The following is a 27552-nucleotide window of genomic DNA, read 5'->3' as shown; positions in this document are numbered from 1 at the left end:
TCTTTGAAAGGGAAAGAGAAAGTCCTGCTTGGTGAAGAAGACAATTTAAGGGATTTCAGTGCAGTCATAACCATGCCTAATCTTTCTCAGCTATCTTAAGAGGAAACAACATCTTGTCGTGGAGGAAGAATATATGTACTCTTCTGATTTGCCAAAAAATACAAAAGGAATCAGCCAATTTTTATACAAAAAAGCTCTTCACCAAACTCACATATTATTTCACTGTATGTATGAAAACCGCATCAGCAAGCCTGGCGACGTGCTTTGAGGATTTCAAAGCCGTCCGGTCTTTTCAAACATTTGCGGTTATAAGGGTTGGAACAGATCACAGAGTAGTGCTTCAAAAATAATTTTATAGATAGTATTTGTCTGTGCCCATGAGGGAAATTCTTGTAATTGACTCTGTCTTGTGGTTGACTCGACGGCAGCCGGTGTTTCGCAACAAAAATTTGCTTTATCAGGAGTCAATACAACAAAAACGATAACATTGAGCACAAGCATGTTGCTACAATGTACGTGTTATATGATTCTCTTCTTTTAGGACGCAAAGTCTAAAAAAGGTTTAAAGATGCCGGGACATCTTTGTATAATACATTGGCTGATTCTTTTTGTATTTTTTGGCATTTTGCATGCAGGATCCATTTTGGCTCTTTGTTTTTTGTTTACTCTTCTGATTTGCTACATCCATATAATGCACGCAGTCTCGGGAATTGTGCATGGATTGTGTCACTTAGTAATTTGTGATTTAGTAAAACAAAATCTCTTCTTGACAGTCCTGCCCTGAACAGATCCTGTTATTTTAAAATAGTAGGAACAATCTTGCCATAGGATTTTCTCTAGTATAGTAACACCAATAAAAGCAAAGGTTAGATCCACTGTGAAATGACATCATATGATCACAATAACATACTTTCAGAGCATTTACTGTAGAAAGATATCAGCACATCCTAGTACTTGCTTTATCTACCAGCATTAATATCCAGTCTGTTATAGCCTATAGCTTTACCAAGTTGTATTATATTCAACAAACTCTCATTACAGCTGTTATATGGATTCAGGATTTTAAATAACTTTTCCCCCTGCTCCTGCCACATACATACACATTCATCTTTCTCATGATTATTTTTTTCTGAATATGTGCAACAATGTAGAAACAAATAGTAACAAAAATATTTTAATAGTAGAGCAGATTTATTTTTATTGTTTAACCAGAAACACCTGAACTCAGGTTTCCTTCGCTTCATAGAAATACAGGATGGAACAGCTCCCCTATGAAGAAAAGGTATATAGGTTTAGCCTGGAGAGGACAGAGCTGACAGGAGATATGATAGAGGTCTATGTGTGGGGCAGAATGGGTAAATAGGAAACGGTTATTTACCCATTGAAATAATACTAGGAATAGGGGATAGGGATGTGAATCGTGTTTCTGACGATTGAAAATATCGTACGATATTTTCAAAGTTGTCAGAAATCGGGGGCTCCCTGAAACCGATAGGAAAACCCCACGAAATTGTTCGTGGGGTTCTCTTATTGTTTTGGGAGGAGGGCGGGAAAAACGGCACACGAAAACAACCCCTAAACCCACCCTGACCCTTTAAAACCGCCCCCTTAGCTTCCCCCACCCTCCCGATCCCCCCCAAAACGTTTTAAAATTACCTGGTGGTCCAGTGGTGGTCCCGGGAGCGATCTCCCACTCTAGGGCAGTCGGCTGCCACTAATGAAAGTGGCGTCGATGGCCCTTTGCCCTTACCATGTGACCAGGGTATCCATGCCATTGGCCGGCCCCTGTCACATGATAGGAGCACTGGATGGCCCGCACCATTTTTAAAGAATGCCGTGACCCAGCCCGAAGGCTGGAATTTGCTCCCGGGGCCTTGGCCCAGACATAGGCCCGATGCTGCAACCTGGCACAGAGGCCAGGTCCCAAAGCCTGGGTGTTGGCCTAGGCTACAACCCAGCCCAGAGGCCAGGACTCAATGCCTGGTCCTCAGCCTAGGGTCAGGCCCAGGCCTCAAACACATCCACCCTCCTCTTCTTTCTTAAACTGACATCATCCACTGGGGTTGCACCACACATAATTAACTCCCGTGCACTCACTCCTCGGGATCCACCTAAGTCCTGCTGGCCACTAGAACCCAAGGCCTCAACTTGCGGGGCAAATGACTAATACAGGTGAAGCTCTAGTCTGTCCCACTACAGGGTGTGTTTGCCAGCTGGTGCCTTGGGCCTAGTAGGGTTGCCTGGTAGGCAGCGCCAACCATGCCACAGCCCTAAGAGATCACAGATACCACACTCATTACATAAGTCATATCAGAATGTCACAAATAAAGCAAACAGCACAAGAAGTGGCAAGGCAAAGATGATTTAACTTACTAAAAGGAAATTAGGGGAACAAAACAATGTCTTCATACATCTTGTGTTGCTAGTTCAGAAAAATATTTGGGAGTTGCAAGCCCCTCAGCGTTGGGTGTTGCAGCAGTGGGTATAGAACGATAGATGTGATGGTTATGCTGCCCTTCAGTATGATTTCACATGTTTCTGGTATCACCTTCTGTTTACTTGCACCCTTTGCCAGAGTATCATCTCTCGCATACTTGTATATGCCAGCCTTCTGAGATATCAGTCTGCCCTCCCTTCTACAACAGTTTCCTTAAAAAATTTTAAAAGATTAACCCTAGTCACACAGCCACAAGCATTTTTGTCCACAATAATTTGCAAGCCTATGCAGTTTTCAAAGGCATTTGTTCCATCTCAGTACTGTAGGTTAAATAATGCTGATGATGGAGTGAATGCACCTTTAAAGGACCTCTATCAACCTGTAGTTAGCATATAGTAAAATAATTCCTCATTCTTCATTTTTGTCCTTTTATGCAATGGCTGAACTCTAGATTCTTTTAGTAGGTTGAATTCTCTTTTTATTATAGCTAAATAAAAAAAAAAAAGTTTAGTCTTTTTAATTGGAAGCAGACAACTTTGGAAATGTCTGTTTCAGGACTAATGAACAGCCCCACTTTTATGTACATTTATGTTACATCAAGGACTGGAGCTTACTACTGCCATGATTTACAAGCTGTTGTGGTACATAAATACCTTCCAAGCTCTTCCTTCACCAGTACCTTCTCTCCGTGCTCTAGGACAACCTTCTTGTGCATGAGGCATTTCGTTCTCCTGGCCCATGGTCATTTCCCTGCCTCTTCCCCCTCCTTTGGGTATGCGGGAGTGAGGAGGAGTCAGAGAATGACATCCTCTATCATTCCCCGGTAGCCTGCACCGATTTTCAGAAGAGATCCTAGAGCTGAAAGACTAATAAAGTCTTTGTGTGCTTATAAAAGCTAACGTTATTTCTAGACTAGAAAGAAGAAAACAGTAAAAGATGAAGGATAAGAGCATAAAAGTTTATGTTACCATTTAACAACCTAAGTCAGATTCCTCTTGTAATGAATTTGGTACATTATTCTTTATTTTTGCACAGGCAGCTTCCACCTTCTGCTTTGTAGAGCTTCCAACTCAGTCAGAACTGTCTCTTGCTGGGACTACATCATTATAAGTCTTAATTTGCCCATGCAACTATTTAGAATGTTGCCCCTATTTTATAAATTTCTACCTTTACTGTCTATCCCAACAGTTGCAACAAGAGTCCTTGCTCAGGAGCCACAGAGTAGCATGCAGCTTCTTCTGATTCCCAGTACCTGCGTACTCTGACTCTGATCACTAGAGAGTGCATTTTCAGTGGGGTTTTGTGCATAAGTAGCAAGTATGTGCGTATTTGCTTATTAACGTCGAGAGTTATCGCAGACTTTTAGCTTCACATGTACATTTTACCTGGGAAAAAGGAGAAGTCTAGGGGCATTCTGGGGCAGGGTTATGAAGTATTTTGGAAGAGATATACGAATGTATATTACCCAGCTTATTCAACTTTTACACCTGCTAATTGACTCCTGCAAGTGAAATCAGACTTATCTGTTGCCTGCAGTTTTTGGGTGGGAGGTCTGGATGACATGGTGGGGTTCTGGATGAAATGCTAGAAGATCTAGGTGAACTGAGGGAGCACTGGGTGAACTGGTGGGGGTAATTCCAAGTATGCACACAAGTAAGTCTTTTCAAAGCGGTATGCATTCATACTTTATAAAATGCCTACCTCTGCATTTCATTCTGGGTATTTATGCAGTGTCACTATTGTTTTGCATATAGAATATATGTGTGTATTTATAAAATGGATACATTATGCATTTTCTTACATTAAAAATATACTCCTGTACTAAAATATATGTGTATATTGAAACATACTTGCATATTTTTACAACTTAAGTATTCGGTATTATAAACTGTGTTGTTCCTGCCAAAGAGTTTATAAAATACTAGAATTTATCTCTGTGTGTCCACTTACATGTGCAAATGCTGTACTGCACATAGGTTTGAAAGTTAGGCTCCCTGTATTTCCATTGAACAATAACAGACACCCTCACTCCCAACTCGGATAGGGCAGCAAATGCTGCATTCACAGCATCCTCAGCCCTCATCAGCCCAAGGAGATGCAGCTGGGCTCAGGATTCAAATCCAGGCCTCCTGCATGTTGGCTTGCCTTGCAGCCACTTACTGAGCCATCTGACTGGTCCAATACTTTCCTCTTAAGCAATTGTTGCCTTCACTTTTGCCAACCTCATTATGCCATTAACTGCTGATGCCATTTTGAATTATAGTTACCTCTGGTAATAACATCTGGAAAGACAACTTTATTATCATACTTTTTAAAATGTTTTTTTTTCAGTTTTCTTTTTTATCTAGTTTAAAAATAAAGTTATTACTTTATTAATATGTACTAGTACTTTATAACCCCCCTGACTTACCCAATAAAGTACCATAATGTGCAGGGATGCACAATACATCAATTTCCCTAGTTTTTGTACTCTTAAGATAAAGTTATGACAGTTGACAAGGCCCTCAAAGCCCATCTTCAATTCCTGATGCAGTATCACAAACACTACTAGGTCTCAGGCTTTACTTTCCCATTCATGCAACTAAGGCTCCTCCATGCATTTCCTAGGCTTTTTTGGACTTCTACTACTGTTTTTGCCTCTACCACCAGTAGTTGGAGGTCATTCCATGAATCCACTACCCTTTTGATGTGAAATATCTTTGATGTCACCCGCGGATCTATCCCCTTGGAGCCACATGCCTTTCCACTGATAAATCCTGGCTTCTTGGGCATTATGTATACCTTTAGTTCTTCATGTACTTTTTAAAAATGTCATTTTCTCATGCTAGCCAAGTGAACAGTGTGAGTTCATGCATTTGGGGGATGGATTTTCAAAGACATTCACATGCGTAAACCATGGGTTTATGCGTAAAAATGGGTTGCTATGAAATTACGTAGGGGGGTGTTCACATAAAAGTATACGCTTCACCCGATTTTCCGATAGGCATTCTGGGGGGTGGGGGAGTCAGATTTGGGATTTGTGCACATGCTTTTGAATTTAAAAAGCATGCATGCAAATTAACCCCCACAAATTGCACCATGCAAAGAGCAGTTGTAGATTTGTGTAGCTTCTTTAGTGCGCATTGTTAGGAACAATTTTCAAAGTGGATTTATGCTCACACGATAAGTTCGCTGTGATTATATGCTGTGTAGATTATATGCTGTGGCAATGCAGAAGGTCTGTGGATTGTTAGAAATTACCCTATTAGAATTACCCTGTTAGAATTACCCTATTTTGTGAGAGAAGTTTTATTTGCACAAATGGCCCTTTAGAAAACTATGGGCCTCATTTTCTAAAGTATCACAGGCCCGCAATATTTTAGAAAATTGCACTACTGGGGGGCGGGGGGTCGACCCTGGGGGGGGCGGTCTTGCACTAGCCGGCAGCGATCGCACCGCCACGGTGCGATCGCTGCCGGTTTCGCACCTAATAGCACCACCATAGAAGGTGTAGCTATTGGGCACAAAGTAGGACGCGAAAAGGCCCTTTACTTTTCGTCATCCGCGGCATCTTCGCGGAGTCAGCCCCGGTGATGTCCCGACTCCTCCTCTTCCGTGACCGACTCCGCCCCCATCCTGGTATCTCACGCGATAAGGGACTTTTCGCATGCGAAACATCCCTTATCGCGTGCGAGCCACTTGGAAAATGACCCCCTATGTGACCAGTACATGCATAAAATGGCACACATGCACATAGTACACTCATTTTTTTATGTATGTAGGGAAGAGGCATTCCAGGAATAGAGTCTTTGTGGGGTTGGGATTTATGTGCATACTTTTTGATTTTTAAAAAGCATGCATGGAAATTCTCTCAACCACAGTATGTGAACCAAACAGCAGGTATAATTGTATGTGCTAGGATATAATTGTATGTGCTAGGATAGTGTTTCAAAGCAGATTTGTGCGTATAAATCCAATTTGAAAATTGGTTTAACTTTTGCGTATATTTGCTGACTAAGTTATGCATGATGTTACAAAATGGCAGTATTGGCTGCAGAATAATGCAATGCTCTTTTATACAACTGTTTTGTAACTACTTAAAAGTTGCCACAAAATCCCCATGTTCATTGATCCCAAACACAAGATATAGTAAATAAATGATATCAGATCTGGGACTCAGCACCATTGAAAAAATGTCCTTTTCCTCCCAGTGTCTTGGTTAGTGGGAGTAATCAGCAGAAGTGGGTCTTGGTTCCCAGATGTTCAGTTTATTATCAGGCATAGGACAGATTCTTGCTGAGCCCAGGTCCTCACAGCTGCATTTCCAAAGAGGTTTTTAAGGATTTAGCCCTACTCCAGAATGACTTGATCATATGAGAGCTGCAGGAAACTCAGGAACCCTATAGCCAACTTACCGGGTCATTCATCAAGCTGCGATGGGGCCTTATCAAGTGTGTTAGGGCCTTATTGATACCGGCTGCATTGCGGCAGTACTATTCAAATTAACGGAAGGGGAGGAGTGTGGGAGGGTTTGGGGAGGAGTTATCTCCCGGCAGTGCTGCGGGCGATAATGTTTTTCACATTATCACCGGTCTCACTGCAGGAAATAACTACACCTTTTCCTGTGGTGCTATGGGGGTGATAGTGTGAGGCACAGCTCCACCGCGGCAGGCGAAACCACACCGCCGCAATGTGGCCGCTGCACCCTATCACTGCCCCCACCCCTTGTTTTGTTCGCTGGCCATCATTCTGCTATAACTATAGCAGAATGATGAATCTAGGCCTTAGGAATGTAGAAATTTCTGTGAAGACATGAGGAAAACCCAGCAAATATACAAAAGTGAAAAAACAAATAAAGGGAAACAGATTAAAACAGAAAACATTCTTCTGTTTTTTGGAGGAAATCCGGTAAACCTGGAATAGATCTATTTTATCAATTTGAATTTTTTTTGGCAATGCATGTAAATGGATAGAAGTATGTAATAACATTTACCAGTTCAGGTTGGTGCCACGTGGTTATCATTTCCCTGTACCCTACAGCATGTTCCATTTACAGTCCAATAATTTATCTTTGTCTTTAGCATGCATTCAAAATCATGAAAACATCTGTCCTGTGTGTTCACTGCCAAATCAAATAGGAATGTACACAAAACAATTCTCATTTCAGTTTGTTTCTTTATATTTATTTGGGGAGGGAGGGGATTTATTCCTTTTTCAGTTTGTATGCTTATTTTGGTTTGGTTCATTTGCTGAACCGAATTAACATTCAATTAAAAAGATAAAAATGTAAAACCAAATAAAAACCAAAATTTTGGGATATTTTTTTGTTTCTTCCATTCGGAAAGAAGTGAAAATAGACTCTTGTTCCAAAACACCATTTGTTGAAAAATGAATACACATCCCTAAAATAAAAGATTACCACAAACATTCCATTTTGCACATGCTAAACACAACAACCTTACTGAACTGCCATCGTTAGGCCCTGTCTTTATAATGAGTTGCAGCCAGCTCCCCAACAGCCTGCTCTGAAAATGCACTTAGGAAAGAATGCAGTTGATGACCAAAAGAATGTAGTCCTTGGTAGAGGTAAACAGAACTGCAATAGCAATGTTCTGCTCGCTTCATTGTAGGTGCACAGGAAATAGAACAGATATCCTGGCAAATTGAAATGCAGTATCATCTGGCAACTCATTTGTCTTCTTTAAAAAAAAAAATACAACAAGGAATAATCATTTTATAGCAAACATACGTGCATGACTTCCTCTTCACTTATGAGTCTTCTTCCAGCCTTCAAAGAAGTGTGCATTTGAAAAGCTAACCATAGTCCTGTCCTTCATTTTTTTTCCTTTAGAAATTTATTGTTTGGAAAAGTAGATTTGGACTAACTGAAGTTGGCGATCTGTCCCCGGAAGACATGAAGAAAGTCAGATACTTCTCTCTGATTGAATTAACAGCCTTCTACGATGCTCTGGGAATAGAATTAAAGAGAGGTCGAATAGTAAGAGTGAAAGGACGAGGTAAATGGAATAGGAGGCAGCATCTTCATTCAATGCTTTAATGATGTGGAATAATTATGATGCTTTTATTTCACCATGATTCTCCTTTATTCCAGAAAACGGTGTCTTTGGAGTGCCTCTGACAGTGCTTCTGGACAATGATCAGAAGAAGGTTCAGGGAACAAAAGTCCCTCTTATCTTTCAAAAGGTAATTAAGGAAAAATCTGTTAGAAACCTTTAGCACGTATCATCGGATAGGTCCATACGGTTCAATTTTAACAATTTTCTCTGTGTTACTGCAGATGATAGTCCTCAGTGAGTGAAAGCACATACAGTGTTAAAAAAAACAAAAAAAAAACTTGAAAATGTTTCAAGAGTTCTGGAACAGGAATTAACCCTGATTATGGGGGTTGCAAAAGAGCACTTTTTCATAAATTATGACATGAGATGCGAAAGCAAAAACGGCTAGCATTAAAAGTCTACATTATCTAGGTTTCATCATGTGAGTAATTTGGTTGATTGGATTCCAGTGCCTGTCATGTCCATTTTTTGGCTAACTCTATGAGTGAACATCTTGTTCTGGTTGCAAAATGAAAACAGGATGCATTTAAGAAAGGATGAAAAAAGGCTGCAGCACAGAGCTAGCTTTTTTTTTTTTTTTTTAAATTATAACTATCACAGTATTCAAGTTTAGTTTCAAACAGAGGGACGATAACTTTCAAACGGACGTGAAGGCACAAGCGTGCATCGGCACCCACCAGGAGATGTGGTGGTTTTATAACAAACGCACATATGCTGTAAAGTAGCCTTAGTAGGCACACGTACGTGTGCGCTGTGTTTGGCCGGTGGGCATCACAAGCGTGCAAAGTCAGGTTTCAGCCATGCAAGTAGGGGGATTTCATAACAGGCACATGTCCACGCCATGACCATTTCACCGGTTCCTTCACCAATTCCCCCAGTCTAGTTTGATCCTCCCAGTTAGCTCAGGTACCCCCTCAAACCCCTCACAGATACCTGTTGTTTTGGGGGGTTTTTTTAACTTACCCTGCAGAAGTAAACTTACACGGCACTGGACTTGGGTGTTCGCCCAGGCGCATAGGTACTTGCGCGCACATCTCATGGCCTCACCCTGAAACGCACATGCCCCACCCACACCACGCCCCCCCTTTTTTTTTTTGTTCCAAGAAAGATATTTGCATATCGGGAGATGTGCACGCCTGCAGGTGACTTTTAAAATTAGGTCGACACTCCCATGACCTACAAGTGTGCACATCTCCCGATTTTCACACATGCCCAGCTTTTAAAATTCACCTCTATGATGGTAACCTTCAAACGGGCGCAAGGGCGCACATATATACATGTGGGTCAGCGCTCACCTAGATTCACAGCCATTTTACAACTTGCACGCACATACATACTCATACACATGTTATAAAATAGCCTAGGCACACACATATGTGCATCTACGATCACTTGCATATCTTCCGTATGCCGACCTGTCTAGCAGCGCAGGTCGGCATACGGAAGATGTGCAAGTGATCGTATTTTAATAAAGTTGCACGTGCAGCCAAAGACCAGTTGCACCAGTCTACCCTCCAGTTTGCCCAGTGTTCTCCTAGGTCTTCCCAACTCCCCTGGTTATTTCGCCTGCACTCCCCTCAGTTACCCCAGACCCTTCAAACCCCTCACAGAGGCCTGTAACTTTTGTTTTTTCAACTTACACCTCCTCCATAGCTGAAGTAAATTTACAAAGCACTGGACTTGGGCACACTTCTCATGCCTCCGTTCCAGAATGCCCACGCTCTTTTTTGGTCAATATGATTTGTGTGCACATCGGCACTTTTGCACACATCGGGGCACCTTATAAAATTGGGTAGTCATGTGTTAGTGCCAGTTGTGTGCCTATCTCCCGATTTTGGCATGTGACTGGCTTTTGAAATTCACCTTTACATGAGATCTCCATTTTCCACATAATCTAGGCACTAATATACGGAAGTGCATTAACGCTATCATAAGCATTAATGTGTGCTAAAAGTGTTGTTAGTGCATGCAAGCTAGTTTACGGCCATTAAGAGAGCTGTTAATGCATGTTAATTAGCTTGCAATAACTTTAAAGTAAAATCGAAGTTAATGAAGTAATAAGATGCAAACTATCCAAGATAACTCATTACCTATTAGCGCAGTGAAATAGTGAGCATGCAAACTGCTTTGCAGACACATTAACAAAAAAACTCAATTACTTCTCAGCTAGATGTAGTTACATTTTTGAAATACTGTCTGTAGGGTCTTGCATACTTTAAGATCTGTCTCGCTTGCACGTCATTAATATTGGCCATTAGTACATGCTATAAGCATCACATTTAAGAGCATTAATGGCCCACATTAGTGCACTTTAGGATATCGGCTCCCTAATTAATAGTCAAAATATAAAATGAAAGCTACATTAATATTAACAATGCTACAATTTATTATTTACCTAAGTCCATCTGTATATTCAGTGCTGTAAAAGTTAATGTTGCTTAAACTGTTTTCCAGTTTAATCATATTTATGCCTGGAGTTAATATTTCTTACAAAATGCTTTTGTACTAAAGGCAGGATTTCAGAAACTGCTGACTAAAAAAAAATGTTTAGCGCCTGACTCAGCAACAAATGTCAGGCCACACAGATTGCCTTAAATGCACAAATACCACACTTCTGCCAATGAGGAAATGACATTTTGTCGGTAGAGCTATAAACTGTGAATTAGGAGAAATTCTGTGACATAAGAATCTTGCTCTTGCTATGGGTTTGTGTGTGGCAGATTTACACTTTCAGGTTGATCCAGCCTCAAAAGATATCCTTGAACGTGAGCTCTAGACTCCCCTCTGTCACAGTTTCCCTGTGTCACCTCAGCCATGTTACTTCCTCCACCTATACTTGAGTTCTTCTAGGACCCAACTGAAAGCAAATCTTATGTTTAGTCTGACTGTACACGTCAAAAAATTAATTTTTTTTAAATGTATTAATACGTTTCTACTAAAAACTGTTTACTTCCAGAAATGATTTTGCCACAGTTTCAGGGCAATTTTGTGAAGAGCCCACCTTGTTGCAAGGTACATAGGTACTTTTACTGCACGTACCTCATTGCAAGGTACATGGGTACCATTGTCCACATACTTTGTAGCTAATTTTCAAAGAGAATCTACCTAGCTAGCTTAAAGTGCCAGCATACGTTGCACCTGCTAAATGTGTGGGCCACAGAATGGGGATAAAATTAGGGATGTGAATCGGGCTTCGGACGATTGAAAATATCGTCGATATTTTCAAAATCATCAGAAATCGGGGGCTCCCCAAAACGATAGGAAAACCCCACGATATTGATCGTGGGGGTTCTCTTATCATTTTGGGGGAGGGCGGGAAAAACGGCACACAAAAATAACCCCTAAACCCACCCGGGTTTAGGGGTTATTTTGTGTGCCGTTTTTGTGTGCCGTTTTGTGTGCGGGAGATCGGGCCCGGGAGCGATCTCCTGGGCCCGATCTCCCGCTCCCGGGCCGTCGGCTGCCACTAATCAAAATGGCGCCGATGGCCCTTTGCCCTTACCATGTGACAGGGTATCCGTGCCATTGGCTGGCCCCTGTCACATGGTAGGAGCACTGGATGGCCCATGCCATTTTTAAAGATGGTGCCGGCCATCCAGTGCTCCCTCCATGTGACAGGGACCGGCCAATGGCACGGATACCCTATCACATGGTAAAGGCAAAGGCCATCGGTGCCATTTTGATTAGTGGCAGCCGACGGCCCGGAAGCGGGAGATCAGGCCTGGGAGTGGGAGATCAGGCCCGGGAGCGGGAGATCATTCCCGGGACCCCCACTGGACCACCAGGTACCTGTGAAAAGTTTTTTGGGGGGTCGGGAGGGTGGGGGAAGCAAAGGGTTTAGTTTTAAAGGGCCGGGGTGGATTTTTTGTTTATCGGCTCAGGCGCAGCCAATAAACAAAACCATGATCGAGCCCGATGGAAAAAAAACCACATGTGAACCGGAATCCGAACCGATTCCGGTTCCGATTCACATCTCTAGATAAAATAGCTTGCATATGCTTTGGCTGTCCCTGATAGCTTATCTAGTATTTTTCCATCATAGACACTGGGAGGGAGATTTTTGCATTTTTTATATCCTGCCCAAGCATTAAACCTACCTTTCTATGGGAGTCTTCTGTGGACCTTAAATGGTCCCCCATGAGCATGCTCAGTCTTCAGAAGGTAGGTGATACAGAGAGGAAGAGAGAAGGAGGTTTTTAGTGGGATTCTGCTCATCAAGTGTTGTGGAGATTTGACTGGTCTTTACCTCATTCCTGGAGGATTGATCAGAAGGAAGAGGAATTTTATTTTTTGATCTTGGTCAATCTGCTAAGAGTTTGCTGAAGAAGAAAGAAGGCTTTTTCTATTAAGAACTTTGGATTTTGAGCAGTCTGGAAGGAACAGTGCCCCCCTCCCCCGGACCCCGAAGGGCTGAGTCATTTATTCTTTTTGCCCAAATTGCAAGGGGGAAAAAATGCAAGGGGAAAAAAGAAGAAAATATTCTTTCTACTTCAGCGGGATCATCTGATGCTGGTTTGGAGTCTGAAGATTGTATTTGAATTTTTGAGAACTGTTTGGACTTTAAGAACTGTGTTTTTGTTCTTAAGGGATTTTTTTTTTCCATTTTTTGACCAGTTTGTGCATCATTAAAACCTGAAAGGTTTTAATGATGCACAAACTTCAAACCTTTTTTGTTGAAAAGAAATCAGTAAAAGTAGGGGGTCATGAAAGAAAACTCCAGTAGGGGATGACTCGTAACCAACTTCAGGAAATATTTCTTCACAGAAAGGGTGATGGATACCTGGAATGCCCTTCCAAGGAGGTGGTAAAAATGAAAACAGTCAAAGAATTCAAAGGGGCATGGGATAAATACTGTGAATCCCTAAAGGCTAGAGAATGGAAATGAAGAAAAATGTGCATGGGGGTAACTTCCTGGAGCAGTGGTTACTAACTTTAACAGAAGGCATGGGGTTATTACCATTAACCAATAAACCTTGATGATTTTGATGCAACTGCAAAATTGCTCTCCACTTTGACGGCTGTTGGAAAAGGGGACCTGGATTCAGACAACATCCAACAAGGGCCCTGCCTTTTATGGTCTGGGATACTGATAAGCATGGAGGTAACCTGCACAGAATCCCATAACAGAAGGCATGGGATTACTACCCATACCTAATAAATCTTGATGTTTTTCATGCAACTGCAACATCGCTCTCCGCTTTGACGGCATGGAGGGGAAAGAGGAATTGAATTCAGATGACAACTAACATGAGCCCTGACTTTTATGGTATGGGGTACTGATATGCATACATACATGAGAAAGCACAGGACTGATTCTATGGCAAGTCCATAAGCAAAGCATGTCAAGCAGCACTGTCTGAGTTTTCAAGAAGGCTTGTCACCCAGTAAAAAATTTTCTAGCAGATATTTTTATGGGTTATCATAAGGCTTAGGGGGTAACTGCATGGAGCACTTAAGAGAAACATGGGGGTAACCTGCATGGCAGATACTATCACAAGACGACTAGATGGACCATTTGGGGTTTTTTTGCCTTCAATACTATGTTAATATGTTATGTTACTATGTATTGTTCTTTACTCATTCCCACTATACTGCCACCCTTATCTGCAGGTTTAATTACAATGTGGTTGACTTCTTACTATGGGAAATATTATTGTGTTATTTGGAGGTTGATCTTTCTAACTCAACATCATGCAGTACCAATTGCTGAAAAGTACAACATACCATTGGAGCGATTGGGCCCGGGGGAGACCAATTTGTTGTATCATAGATATAGAGGGATGCCTTTCAAAAAATACCTTCCTTTGAAGCTGTGTGATAAAAAGTTCACAGTGGAAGAAGAAAGGATTGTGTATTTGTCTATGGGCAAAAGACAGCTCTTTAAAACTTCTTTTTGTTCTAATGATAAATGTTGCCCAGAAATATTCACAATAGAAATTGGTAAAACTGGAAATTTCAATTATACACATGTTTTAAAATATATCGATTTATGTCACCAAGTCCTACTTTATTTTTGTGCATAAATTATACTTGTGAAATGTATTTGTGCGTAAGCATATATATGTGTGTATGCTGCATGATAAAGATACACATAAACGGTGGAAAGCAAATTATGGCCAGAAATGTTCCTTAATATATGCCATTATGGTGATTTGTATGTTAGGGAGAAAGGTAAAGGAGCTGATGATTTGACTAAACACTAAACTAAATTATGCTCTATGCAGAACGAACAGCTAAGTAAACAAAAAGAGGGAGAGACAAATAAGGTGACTGGGACAGAAGGGGTTAAAGCATGTCCAGATAAGGAATTTGAGTCAGAAATACGATATGGACAGGATGGGTGTAATGCAGGTTACCCCCAGAATCAATTGATAGGTGCAGTAATTACACCTAGAGGAAATAACATCCGTGGTAGAGGGATGTTGCAAGGTAGAAGAGGGATAGGTGGACGAGGAATGTATGGGAGTCCGTCACAAGGAGCTGGGATTGGACCTGATAGAAGAGTAGGCATAGACTGCTGGTTCTGTGGCAAATTCGGGCATTATGCATATGAATGCAGAGCTAATCCTGATAGCAACAGTACTGGTGGTAGGGAGGATTCCCTCACTGGGATCCTGCAAATGAGATTCAAAGGTACAGAGCAGGAAATGGGTATAATCAATGACTTTTAGGGGTGGTGCAAATTAGGGCATGTAACAATACATATAAATTAGGGCATGTAACAATACATATAAATAAACAACCGTATACTTTTTTATTGGATTCAGGGGCAACCAAATCTGTGATCACCAGATTTCCCGAGGGAGTTGCATTGTCAGATGAAACTATTTGTACTATAGGATTTAATGGACAGAATAAGCTAGTACAGAGAACAGAAAAAACTAGTGTGCAGTTAGAAGGAAAAAAAGTGATGAGTCAGTTTTTGTATGCTCCAGAATGTCCAGTAAATTTGTTAGGAAGGGATTTGTTACAAGCCTTAGAAATAGAACTCTCATTTGCACCAAACTCCTCAGCACTACATTTAGCAAGACAGTTTGTTAATATAACACACAGAAAGGAACAATTCCCTAATGTGCCTGAGTCAGTGAGGGCAACTGAGAATGATCCATATGGTAAAGTGCAGAGTATAGACTCTGTAGAAATCCAATTGAAAGCAGGTTATATGGGCCCTAAGCGTAGTCAGTACCCTTTATCTAGAGAAGCACAAGAAGGAATCAAGCCAGAAATTGCATCTCTTCTGAAACATGGGATAATAGACCCTAGTGGTTCGCCATTTAATACCCCTTTGTTCCCAATTCTGAAACCTTCGGGGAAATGGAGATTAGTGCAAGACTTATGTGCACTTAATGAAATGGTAGTGGTAGAATATCCTAATGTTACAAATCCAGCTACTATTTTACAAACTGAGCCATTAGGAAAATGGTACACTGTTTTAGATTTGGCAAAAGCATATTATTGTGTGCCTCTTGCTTGACAAAGTAGGGAGTTAACTGCTTTCCAATATGATAAGCAGAGTTATCAGTGGGCTAGATTACCGCAAGGGTATGTAGAAAGTCCATCTATTTTTTCTAAAATTTTGTCTAAAGATTTTCAGGCAGTACGTACTCAACTTCCAGTGGGTGTGTCGCTGATCCAGTATGTGGATGACTTGTTACTGTCAGCATCTACGCGGTCTGCATGCATGAAAGCAACGGAAATGCTTTTGCATACATTAGCACAGGCTGGATATAAAGTGAATTCTGACAAAGCACAAATCTGTCAGTTACAAGTTTCATTTCTAGGATTGAATCTAGGAATAGAGGGTAAGAGCATTGGTTGTGCACTGCATGAACAAGTGTCAGAATTGGCAGTTCCTCAAACAGTGAAACAGTTAAGAGGTTTGTTAGGTTTGTTAAATTTTTGTAGATTGTGGATTCCAGTTTTTAGTACCAAAAGCAAATCACTGAGACGACATTTTAAAGGCAGCCCAGCTAGTGATGATAAATTGATTTTGACTGAAAAAGATTTGGAAATATTGCAGGACTTAGTGCAGTCAGTATTAAATGCTCCTAGTTTGGCTCTTGTTGATTTAAATTGTGCAGTTGATTTATGGGTATATCAGCGTTCGGACGGTCGGACAGCATCTGCGTCTCAGCATGAAAACATAACTATACTTATCTGATAATATTGCAAATCTACACACAGCCATGCACAGTTTGAATATTATCCTCACTGTTTGTACCTGAGGCAATGGAGAATAAAAAGTGTCTTGCCCAAGGTCACAAGGAACAGCAGTGGGATTTGAACCCTGGTGTGACATATTTGGGCCTGCTGCAGCCGCAGGAATAGTTCAGGAATGCAATAAGACTGGACCAGCTTAGTTATGGTGTAGGTATTTATTTAAAGATACAAGAATCAAAATAGTAGCTCACCTTGCATCAGGCACAAGTAACAGGTAAACATGCACTGTCTGAGTGGTATCATGAGGTCCTACCAACTCCCTGGAGCCCCCTCAAGCTCTGTAGACCTGGGATCTTATGGAAGGGTGAAGAGAACCTCCCTTTACCCAAAATCCCTTGCATCCTTCTGCCTTAAGGACACCTGGGTTTAAAGCCTGAATTTGGTTCCTTAACCCCGTCATATTCCCTTCCCCTCAGCTCGACCATGTCCAGCTGAATGCACAGACATGCCTAGGGCACACCATGGCTCTGTCTCAAGCACCTCCCTCCTCTAGCTGTATTGTCCCCAGCACTCATGAGTTGTCTCCATAAGGTTGTAAAATCTGGATAATCTCAACCCAGAACTACCGGGTAGAGAAGCTTGGAGAAAATAAATGCTTCTAACAAGACCTGTCCTGGGGCAATTGCAAGAGGAAATGGGAAGATGAACACTTTGATTTGTTCCCAGGTATATATGTTACTGTCTCTATTTTCTTATCATTAATATGCCCCTGAAATAATAAGTCCTGGCGAATGAGAATTTTGCTACAGCTGGAACCTATCAAGGCCTGGGTAGAGGCTCCCTCCAATTCCACCTGGATTATAAATCCACAAAATTGCAGCTTTGGTGTTGTGATAACTTGTGATTCCAAGCATTTTCCCACATGTCTAACATTCTGGGGCTCTGTTCCCATTCTTTGGTCCTTTTCATGTTGTTCCGCTAACTTGCATTCAAACTCCAGGTCCTCAAGCAAAGGGCTTTTTTCCTTTGAGGTGACCTCTTCTTTTACCGCACAGGTGGCAAACTCTGGTCCTCGAGGGCCACAAACAGGCCAGGTTTTCAGGATATCCACAATGAATATACATGAGATAGATCTGCATTCTCTGCTTCCAATGTATGCAAAACAGGAAGCATTTCAGAGAATGCCAACCTAGAGGTTCTGGATTTCAGCTTCCTACCTAAAATCCAAAATTTGGCTTCCAGAACCTCTCTCCCACATTTTCCTATGTCATTGGTGCTCACATGTACCATGACAGCCGGCTCCTCCCCAGCACTGTCTATAATCCTATCTAGGTGATGCGTGAGGTCTGCCACCTTCGCACCAGGCAGGCAAGTTACCAGGCAGTCCTCACGTCCACCAGCCACCCTGCTATCTACATTTCTAATAATCAAATCACCAACCATGATGGCCGGCCTAACCCTTCCCTCCTGGGCAGTAGCCCTGGGAGTCTTGTCCTGTTGTGATCCTGCCCGTGAGGAGCACGGGCAGGCTCCCTACCTTCACGTGGCCAATCAGGCCGCTGACGCTGTCTTCTTCGCGGCAGATGGGCCGCCGTCGCTGGGCTCCTCTCCGGCTGCCGCCAGTCCTGCGCGGCAGGCTCGGGCCGCCGGGTGCTCCCCCATGCAGCTGGGGATACCGCTGCCATTTCACCTCTGCCGGCTGTTCCTCTTCACGGCAGGAGCTGCTGCCGGGGTCTTCGCATAGCAGAGAGGCCATCTCTGCCGCTGCTGGGGTCTTCGGTCGGCAGGGAGGACATCCCTGCCGGTGCCTGCTGCTCCCCGGGTCTTTGCCTGACAGGGAAGCTGTCCCTGACGGTGCCTGCAGCCAGCCTGGAGTTCTCTTCTTGCTTCAGTCTTCGCGGCTGGAAGTCGCTTCTGCTACCTGCCTTGCTTCCTCAGGCCTTCCACTTCGCTGAGGACGCCACCAGCTTCCTGCTCTCTCCTCCAGCTTCCTTAGGCACGGGCACGCGCCTCTCTCCTGCTCTTCAAGGGCCAGCCAGGTGTGGCCCTCTGCTGACCCCTCCCTGGGTGTTGTCCTCTTCAGCCCTAGAAAAGGGCTCAGTGTCCATTTCAGCTTGGCCTTCGCAAGGAGTTAGACACTCCTGGGATCCTGCTGTCCTTCGCTCCAGGAGTCGACCTTGTTCCAGCTCTTCTTCAAGGTCCTGTGTTTCCTGTTCTTCATTGGAGCTCCTCATCTTGACCTGATGTCCACGTTCCAGTCCAGATGTCAGCCTGATGTTCCTGATGTTCGTGATCCAGTCTTGAGGTCTGTCTCCTGATCCTATAATCTGTGTTCCAGTCCAGATGTCGTTTCTCCTGATCCTGATGTCCGTGATCCTGTCCAGATGTCCTGAATCCCTGGCTCCTCGTGCCATTCTTCCTGGCGTGCCATGTCGTGGTCCATGACCAGCCCCACGGGCAGGCTATGTAGAGCGCTTCATGGTGCAATGCCTTCCTCACCTCTGTAGCACAAGCCTCCAGTAGACTTCTGCTCCTGACTTTATCCCTGGTCTACGGAGTTCCTTGTGCTTGCTCCATCCATGCCAAAGACTCTGCCAGAACCTGTACTGTCCCAGCATGGTCTGCAACCAGCCACTGGCGGATGTGTATGGCGCGCCTCAGTGCAGGCCTCTACAGCTTCTGAAACATGGTCCGTTCATTGCTCCATATCTTGTCTAGAGGCTCTTCAGTTCAGCGTGGTCCGTGACCAGTCCCGTGGGTGGACTGTGCAGGGCGTGCTGCATCGCAGTCTCAACCCAGTACTTTCCTGAGTCTTCTGAATACCTTGAATCCTGCCTGAGTCTTCTGAATACCTTGAATCTTGCCTGAGTCTTCTGATTACCTTGAACCTAGCCTGAGTCTACATCTACGGTACCTTGTTCCTGATTCTTCAGTTCCTCGTTCGTTCCTGGGCTGGTCCTGCTCCCGCAGATGTTGGACAGGGTGGTCCTTGGCCAGACCAGTGGTACTGGCTGTATAGGGTGCCCTGAGGGACCGTGCCAATGTCCATATACTCGAGTCTATGTCTATAGTACCTCGTTCCTGAGTCTCGTCTGTTCCAAGTGTCTCGTTCCTGAGTCTCGTCTGTGCTTCCAAGTGCCTTGTTCCTGAGTCTTCGTCTGAAGCTCCATGTTCCAGTCTTCGCTGCCCTGGCCTCCATCCGGCCTGCTGCTTCTTGCCATATCCTGCAGCAGGTCCGAAAGGGCTTGGAATGGTCGGAGGACTGTTCATAAGACCACCATTGCGTTGCTGGTCTTCCGAAGGTGCAGATCCAGAGGAGGGTCAGTATCTCCAGTCATCTGTCTTCAGTCCAGCCTTGCTCCTGTCCAGCCCATGCTCAGGCATGCCTCACCTGCCACGGCACCTCTTCGGAGTTCCTCTGGGGTCGAGTTGTGGTCCAAGAACACACAACCTCTGGTAAGCAGACCCGCTCTCCTAGCACTCCTTAACATGTCCTCAGTGCGAGAGGACAATACATCACCTGGAGAGAAAGTCCTTGCTACAGGATCACTTCCTGCTACACCAGGGTGATGTTCTCCTACTGGGAGACCTTTCTGATCCAAGGCAGCATTGGGGCTGACAGACTGGATTTGAGACTTGGCTACTATGTCCCTGAAGGTCTAATCAATGTACATCTCTGTCTGCCTCAGCTGCTCCAAGTCTGCTACTCTAGCCTCTAGAGATCGGACTCATTCCCTGAGAGCCAGGAGCTCTTTGCACCGAGTGCACACATACAATCTCTCACTGGCAGGTAAAAAATCATACATGTGACACTCAATGCAAAAGGCTGGAAAGCCCCCTCTTGCTGCTGGACTGCTGCCTTCATCTTAGTTTTATTGAGTTCCTAGTTAAGTTTAGGATACTAAGGGAGTTGGAATGAGAGTACTTTAAATTTACAGGTGAAATTACTAATTATTCAGCTAGTGTCCTACAAGGGGATGATTAAACTTTCAATAAGGGCTGGTACAATAGTATGATTTAGATAAGTCCCTGATTGATTTTTAATCAGAAAGTGTCTCATGCCTAAAAATCAAGGGTTGAGTGGGTGGGAAAGACAGAGACTAGAATTAACTACCTCTGGCTTGCTTATTACCTCAGACACACACAAACTCTAAAGAATATATCCCTTAATTTCACCTTTCACCAAACTTTTATATGCTCAAACATTTCTGAATACTATACTTACCAATCCTCTTTAACCACCTATAGATTAATCTTCACTCAGTTAATGGAAGGGATTGAGATTTGCGTGCCTAATGGCTCACGCTTCCGGTCCTCCTCTACTGCAAAGGGTGTGGGGCCTCTGGAAGCTGGGGCTGTGGAAGTCAATCCCTGGATCACTTGCGGTGACCTCTGGACTCCTCTCCCAGGGGATGCTGGGAGCAGTATGCAGATGAGCCTTTCAGTCCTCCTCTACTGCCTAACTATGACATCCTCATAGGAAACCCTCCCATCTGGATTAGCAGCCTGGAACACCGCTTGACTTTTGCCTGTGAGAAAATTAGCAAAGTAACTTGTCCAGCTGGTTTCTGGCCAGGCTGACAGGGGAGGCAGTCCATTCAAAGTTCTTTAGAAAGATCTCTGGGTCCTTTCCTCCCTTACATCTTAAACAGGATATGCGAAGGTAGAGATGCCTGAGGTATTCTGGATATAGTTGCTGGCAGGGCCTTAGCTAGCTGAGTTAAGACTGTGTTTTGTTGGGTTAATTGGTCTTGTAGCTGCTGCTCTTTATCTATTTGTGTTTGTACAGTATTTTGCAGCTGTTGCTGTCCTGTGGCCAGGCCTGTATTATCTGCTCCATTTTATCTCCCTTTGGGCCAGCTCCCAAGTGGATAACTCACACGAGGCAGAGAAAACAAAAATATTTCCAGCCCTAACTTAACTACTTGACCCCTGACTCTCAGGTGGGGCTAGCCCCCTTGGCCTGCAATAGTAGAAATTAAAGTCAGAAGGCCCCAGGAAAAAACTGCCAGCAGTTTTTTTTTTTCTTTTTCTTGGAGGCTATGCATTTTAACTTGTGCCCCCGCTTAAGTAAAAAAAAATCTCGGAACTGACACCGCATATAGAGTATTCGGGCTTGCTGCAGCCTCATGAATAGTTCAGGAAAGCAATAAGACTGGACCAACTTAGTTATGGTGCATGCATTTATTTACAATGCTTCAAAGATACAAGAATCAAAATAGTAACTCATCTTGCCTCAGGCACAACTAACAGGTAAATGCCCACTGTTTGAGTGTATTGTGATGTTCTATCAGCTTCCTGAAGCCCCCTCAAACTCTCTAGGTCAAGGTTCTTGTGGCAGGGTGAAGGAAACCTCTCTTTACCCAGAATCCCTTGCGGCCTTCTGCCTTAAGGAGACTTGGGTTAAAAGCTTGAACTGGGCTCCTTAAGGTAGAATGAGGGAGTTGTCAGTACACTCCATCACACCTGGCTTCACCGATGCTCACTCTCCTGTTCTAACCAGTAGGCTACTCCTTCACTCATGACACCAGTAAGGACCATCATACTGGGGACCACATGGCTGTACTCTAATTATTTGTCTTATGTCAGTCCCTTGATATATTCATCTGTCCAAAAGTCTCATTTCATTCAACTTTTTTGTAATTTTTCAATTTTGCAAAATAATTGCCAAAAATAGCAGCTACCCTTACATAAACATTGTACTTATCCTGACCAGGGTCCATGTATGGAGAACTCTGCATCAAATGGGCAATTCATAAATAGTGTCACCCTTCAGGTATCTTACTGCACCTTCCTCTCCCACAAAATTCCTGTAAACAGAGCACAGTGTTTAAGTAGTGCTCATCACTGCTACACCAAGCTATACCACTCAACTTCATCGTTCATTCCTTCCTTCAAGATTACTGACCCTAAGATGAAAATCCAATATTGTTTGTGGAAATTTAACAACAACTCACGATCACCCCCTCACCACGCTGGCTGAACACACAACAATACCCCTAAGTAAATCCTGGAAAGTATGTCCCAAATCCAAAGAATGTTGAAGCATGAAAGCTATGTCTTCTTGGTTCCCAAACAGCTGTGGTAATTCAAACAAACTTGGTCTGGCCCACATACTTTGGAACAGGGGCAAGCAATGATATATTTGACTTATGGTGGCAATCGGTCTTTACTCCGAAGCAAATCATATGTAGTACTAAATATAAGGAGTCTCCAATTATGACCCATTACAGTTTGATCAGAAGAAAAACAAAACAAAACATGAGTTGCACACTTGATGTTCATGAGTTTCACTCACATACAGTGTCTCCTTGAAAAGCAAAAAGGACTTGACCACTAAGTCCTTGATGTTATGGTCTCTAGCACATGCAATACAGTGTTGATCTGAAAAAAAAACCTGTAGCACTAAAACACACTATTGATATACCACATTACACAAATATGCTAGTGTTCGGTTCAGATTACTTGTATATTAAAATTGTCTGTTTGAAAAAAGGGCCCTCCATTATGTAGTTTTAACAGTCAAACTGGGATAGCTATGGGTCTAAAACTATTGTGCTAAGTCATTAGCTTTAACTTTGATGTCCTTAATATCAGAACAAAGGCGCTATAACCATTCTCTAACTGGACTATATACATTGGTATTATACTTTTGAACATACCGTGTATATGTGCTGTTATACTCCCTCAAATAACACCTCTTTTTGACCCAACCATAAGTACTCATGCTATGGGGTACCCATGTATACTTCAGTTGAGCAGAGGAGAGCTATCTTCAGACATGTCAATTTACCTGGATAAATGGCTTTGAAAATTGCCTACAAAATAAGGTGGGCAAGAGACCCCCAACAGTTTTATATTAACATAAGAAAAGTGGACCACCACTGAAATTTGTAATTAAATTAAGCAAGGTATGATATAAGAGTGCAAGGATCTGCTCCAAAGAGGATCTATAGCAACAATGTGCCAATGTACAATCGTCCACCTATTCCAATAGTCTTAAAAATATTTTAATACAGCAATAATAGAAAAAAGTCTCAGAAAGCTAATTCTTATGAGAAAACAAATACAGTATTAAATAGGAATATTCAATAAACTCTAAAATAGTTCTCAAAGGAGTTACACTGAATATACTGGCCCAGCAAAGATAGATGATGCAATTCAGACATATCCAATGCTAGAGTATGAAGAATATCTACTGTCGGAACATTTTCTGATGCTGGAATTTCTGTAAATAGATCCATCTGCTCTAGGGTCAGCTAAGGTAATTTCCAGATTTAAAGTCAGTCGTTCAGTGATGGCACATAGCTGTCTTTCTGGGAACAAAAAAAACAGAGAATCTTAAATAGAAAACCGGAAAGTGGGCAAGTTTAGCTAAAATGAACGCTCATAGATATAATAAATTCAAAGGCCTATCAATCAAAACATGTGACCCTCCAATATGATTCACAAAATCACAGATATGCAGTAGATCATAAGTGACACATTCATAGAAAAACAGAGCAATGAAGGTAATTTTTAAGACCACCTGGTGCACTGGTACACAACAAATATATTCATTACTCATTTTGATTGAGTGTTCTGTCATGATCACCACCCATTTTAGGGTTTGGGATCATATCAATTATTGCAAAAATTAAATTACAATGAGCCACATTAGGAGCCTCAAATCTAAGATAGTAACTTTTAAACCGGCGTGCTGGAGCTTGTGTGTATATAGTCATCAGCCCACGCCCAGGGATGCGGCTAATTTATAACATGCACACGTATATGCGTGCATGTTATAAAATCACCTGACCATGTGCATATGTGCACACAATTTTAAGTGGACACACACCTGTGCATGCAAAAGCTGCTTCTACCATGTAAGTGGGGGAATTGTAAGAGGCACATGCACCGACGCCACTTCCAATTTTCCCAGTTTGTTCCCAGTTCACCCAGTTAAGAGATAGGACTTCCAAACTAGGGGTGTGCATTCGGATTGACCGCATTAGTAAAACGCAACTCATATTTTTTTTTTACTTAAAAAATTGATTCGACATAAACGATCGGATTTCCCACATATCGAACATAGATATGTTCGATATGTGGGAAATCGCGATTGTTGAGCCAAAATAAAAATATAAACCCCCTCACCCTCCTTAATCCCCCCCCCCCCCCCCGACTTACCACAACTCCCTGGTGATGGAGCGAGGAGTGAGGACGCCATTTCTGCAATCCTTGGCGAGAAGCATGTGACGTCGGCGGCACGTTGAGTGACGCCGGCGTCATGTGATTCCCGGCTCGTTCGCGCCGGACGGCTCGTTCGGCCCAAAAAGAACTTTTGGCCAGCTTGGGGGGGCCTCCTGACCCCCCCAAGCTGGCCAAAAGTTCTTTTTGGGCCGAACGAGCCGTCCGGCGCGAACTCGCCGGGAATCACGTGGCGCCGCGTCACTCAGACGCGACGTCACGTGATTCCCGGCAAGTTCGCGCCGGACGGCTCGTTCGGCCCAAAAAGAACTTTTGGCCAGCTTGAGGGGGTCAGGAGGCCCCCCCAAGCTGGCCAAAAGTTCTTTTTGGGCCGAACGAGCCGTCCGGCGCGAACTTGCCGGGAATCACATGACGTCGGCGTCACGTGATTCCCGGCTCGTTCGCGCCGGACGGCTCGTTCGGCCCAAAAAGAACTTTTGGCCAGCTTGGGGGGGGTCAGGAGGCCCCCCCAAGCTGGCCAAAAGTTCTTTTTGGGCCGAACGAGCCGTCCGGCGCGAACGAGCCGGGAATCACGTGACGCCGCATCACTCGACGTGCCACCGACGTCACATGCTTCTCGCCAAGGATTGCAGAAATGACGTCCTCACTCCTCGCTCGATCACCAGGGAGTTGTGGTAAGTCTGGGGGGGGGATTAAGGAGGGTGAGGGGGTTTAAATTTTTTTTTTGCACATATGTACATATACCCAACTCATTGGATTTTTTTTATGTCCATATTGGCCGCAAGTGGGACCCCCTTTCGGACATAAAAAATATGAACATAAAATTTTGCTCTGCACATCCCTATTCCAAACTACCCTAGTTTAATAGCCTTCCTTTTCCCCTGTTAGCTCCAACCTCTAAAACTCCGTTGATCTGCCTAGAATTTTTTGTTTTACAACTTACCTATCACCCATAGTAGAAGTAAAGTTATGCAACAGGGAACCTGGTGTATGCCAATACGTGTAAGTATTTAGGCGCAGATTTCATGGTAAATTCCCAGAATGCCCATGCCCCACCCAAACTATGCTCATAACCCACCCCTTTTTGGAAAATTTTCCCTTGTACACGCAGCGGCATATACACGCATATTGGGGTAGATTTTAAGAGGCGCGCGAACAGCCTACTTTTGCTTGCGCATCAGACTCAAGCAAAAGTACGCTGGATTTTAGTAGATACGCGCGGAGCCGCGCGTATCCACTAAAATCCTGGATCGGCGCGCGCAAGGCTATCGATTTTGTATAGCCTGCGCGCGCCGAGCCGCACTGCCCCCCCCCCCCGTTCCCTCCAAGGCCGCTCCGAAATCGGAGCGGCCTCGGAGGGAACTTTCCTTTGCCCTCCCCTCACCTTACCCTCCCTTCCCCTACCTAACCCACCCACCCGGCCCTGTCTACACCCCCTCCTTACCGTTGTCGGGGGATTTACGCCTCCCGGAGGGAGACGTAAATCCCCGCGCGCCAGCGGGCCTGCTGCGCGCCGGGCCGCGACCTGGGGGCGGGTACGGAGGGCGCGGCCACGCCCCCGGGCCGTAGCCACGCCCCATACCCGCCCCCAAAACGCGGCCGACACGCCCCCGAAACGCCGCGTCGACCGGGCCCGCCCCCCCGACACGCCCCCGACACGCCCCCCTCCGAAAACCCCGGGACGTACGCGAGTCCCGGGGCTCTGGGCGCGCCGGGAGGCCTATGTAAAATAGGCTTCCCGGCGCGCAGGGCCCTGCTCGCCTAAATCCGCCCGGTTTTGGGCGGATTTAGGCGAGCAGGGCTCTGAAAATCTACCCCATTCTGTCAGCTTTTAAAATCCGCTCGGCACACGCTGGCCCAACATATTCACACATCCCTAACTGATGCATGCGTCATGCTTTTAAACTTCATTTTTAAGCCTTTAAAGGCAACTGTGATGTTCAACATTGTTGAATACAAACTGAGTGCAAAATTTGCAAAATACAGTGCGCAATGGCATTTAGTAATATAAATAATCCAAGCAGAGGGGTAGGTGCTGAAAAATTTCAATGTAAGCAATGTAAATTTTCAATCTACATTCTGGAAACTCTGTCGCTAAAGGATTGAACTTAATTCAACAAGAACATCCCAAATGAAGCTGTTTTCAGGCTGTGATACCTCATATATGTCTAGAGCCTCTCAATATTTCTCAGAGGGTGCTCTCATGAAGTCATATTTCAAGCGTTAACTGCAACATGTAAAGTTATACGCTGTGTAGACTTATTTATAATCACTGGTATCAACAGTCCCTTGATTTTGAGCAATACTTTTGCAATTTTTTTTAAATAAATTTTTCATCTAGAGTTAGAGATAAGATGGAAAACAATCACTTATCATTATATGCTGAGCGTGCAAGGGTGACAGCTTTTCTGAAGAACACCGACATAAACCCGACACGTCCGTGTTTCGTGGACTTCTTCAGGGGTTTTAAATTTTCAGCGGTGTCTACAATATAAACAACAGAGGTTAATGCATTTAAATCACGACTTTTAGTCAAAAAAATTTATAGAACCATACGTCATCCAATGCTAAGAGCATACAGTGTTGAAAGCTTGTCCCATCGTATGAACGCTTCGTGCGTGATCACAGCTTAAGGAAGCAGGATCCGCCATCACTCTACCGCGCTTTATTTAAAGAGAAACCTCAGCGTTGGATGCAGACCAATCAAAA

The 27552-nt window shown here is 43.7% G+C and overlaps 1 protein-coding gene across 6 annotated transcripts in view; it reads left to right on the top strand.

The window, feature by feature from the left end:
- The window catches only part of ARHGAP28 (Rho GTPase activating protein 28), a 547343-nt gene that overhangs the window by 424242 nt on the left and 95549 nt on the right, over positions 1-27552 (top strand). For all 6 annotated transcript variants that reach the window (XM_029591030.1, XM_029591029.1, XM_029591034.1 and 3 more), the window contains 2 exons: positions 8268-8433; positions 8529-8620. In XM_029591030.1, the coding sequence (XP_029446890.1) occupies positions 8268-8433; positions 8529-8620 (258 nt within the window). The remainder of the gene's footprint in view (positions 1-8267; positions 8434-8528; positions 8621-27552) is intronic.

The sequence above is a fragment of the Rhinatrema bivittatum genome, chromosome 2 (assembly GCF_901001135.1).
Source record: "Rhinatrema bivittatum chromosome 2, aRhiBiv1.1, whole genome shotgun sequence".
NCBI lineage: Eukaryota > Metazoa > Chordata > Amphibia > Gymnophiona > Rhinatrematidae > Rhinatrema > Rhinatrema bivittatum.
The sequence above is the reverse complement of the archived record's forward strand: the minus strand, read 5'-3'. Positions and strand labels throughout refer to the sequence as shown.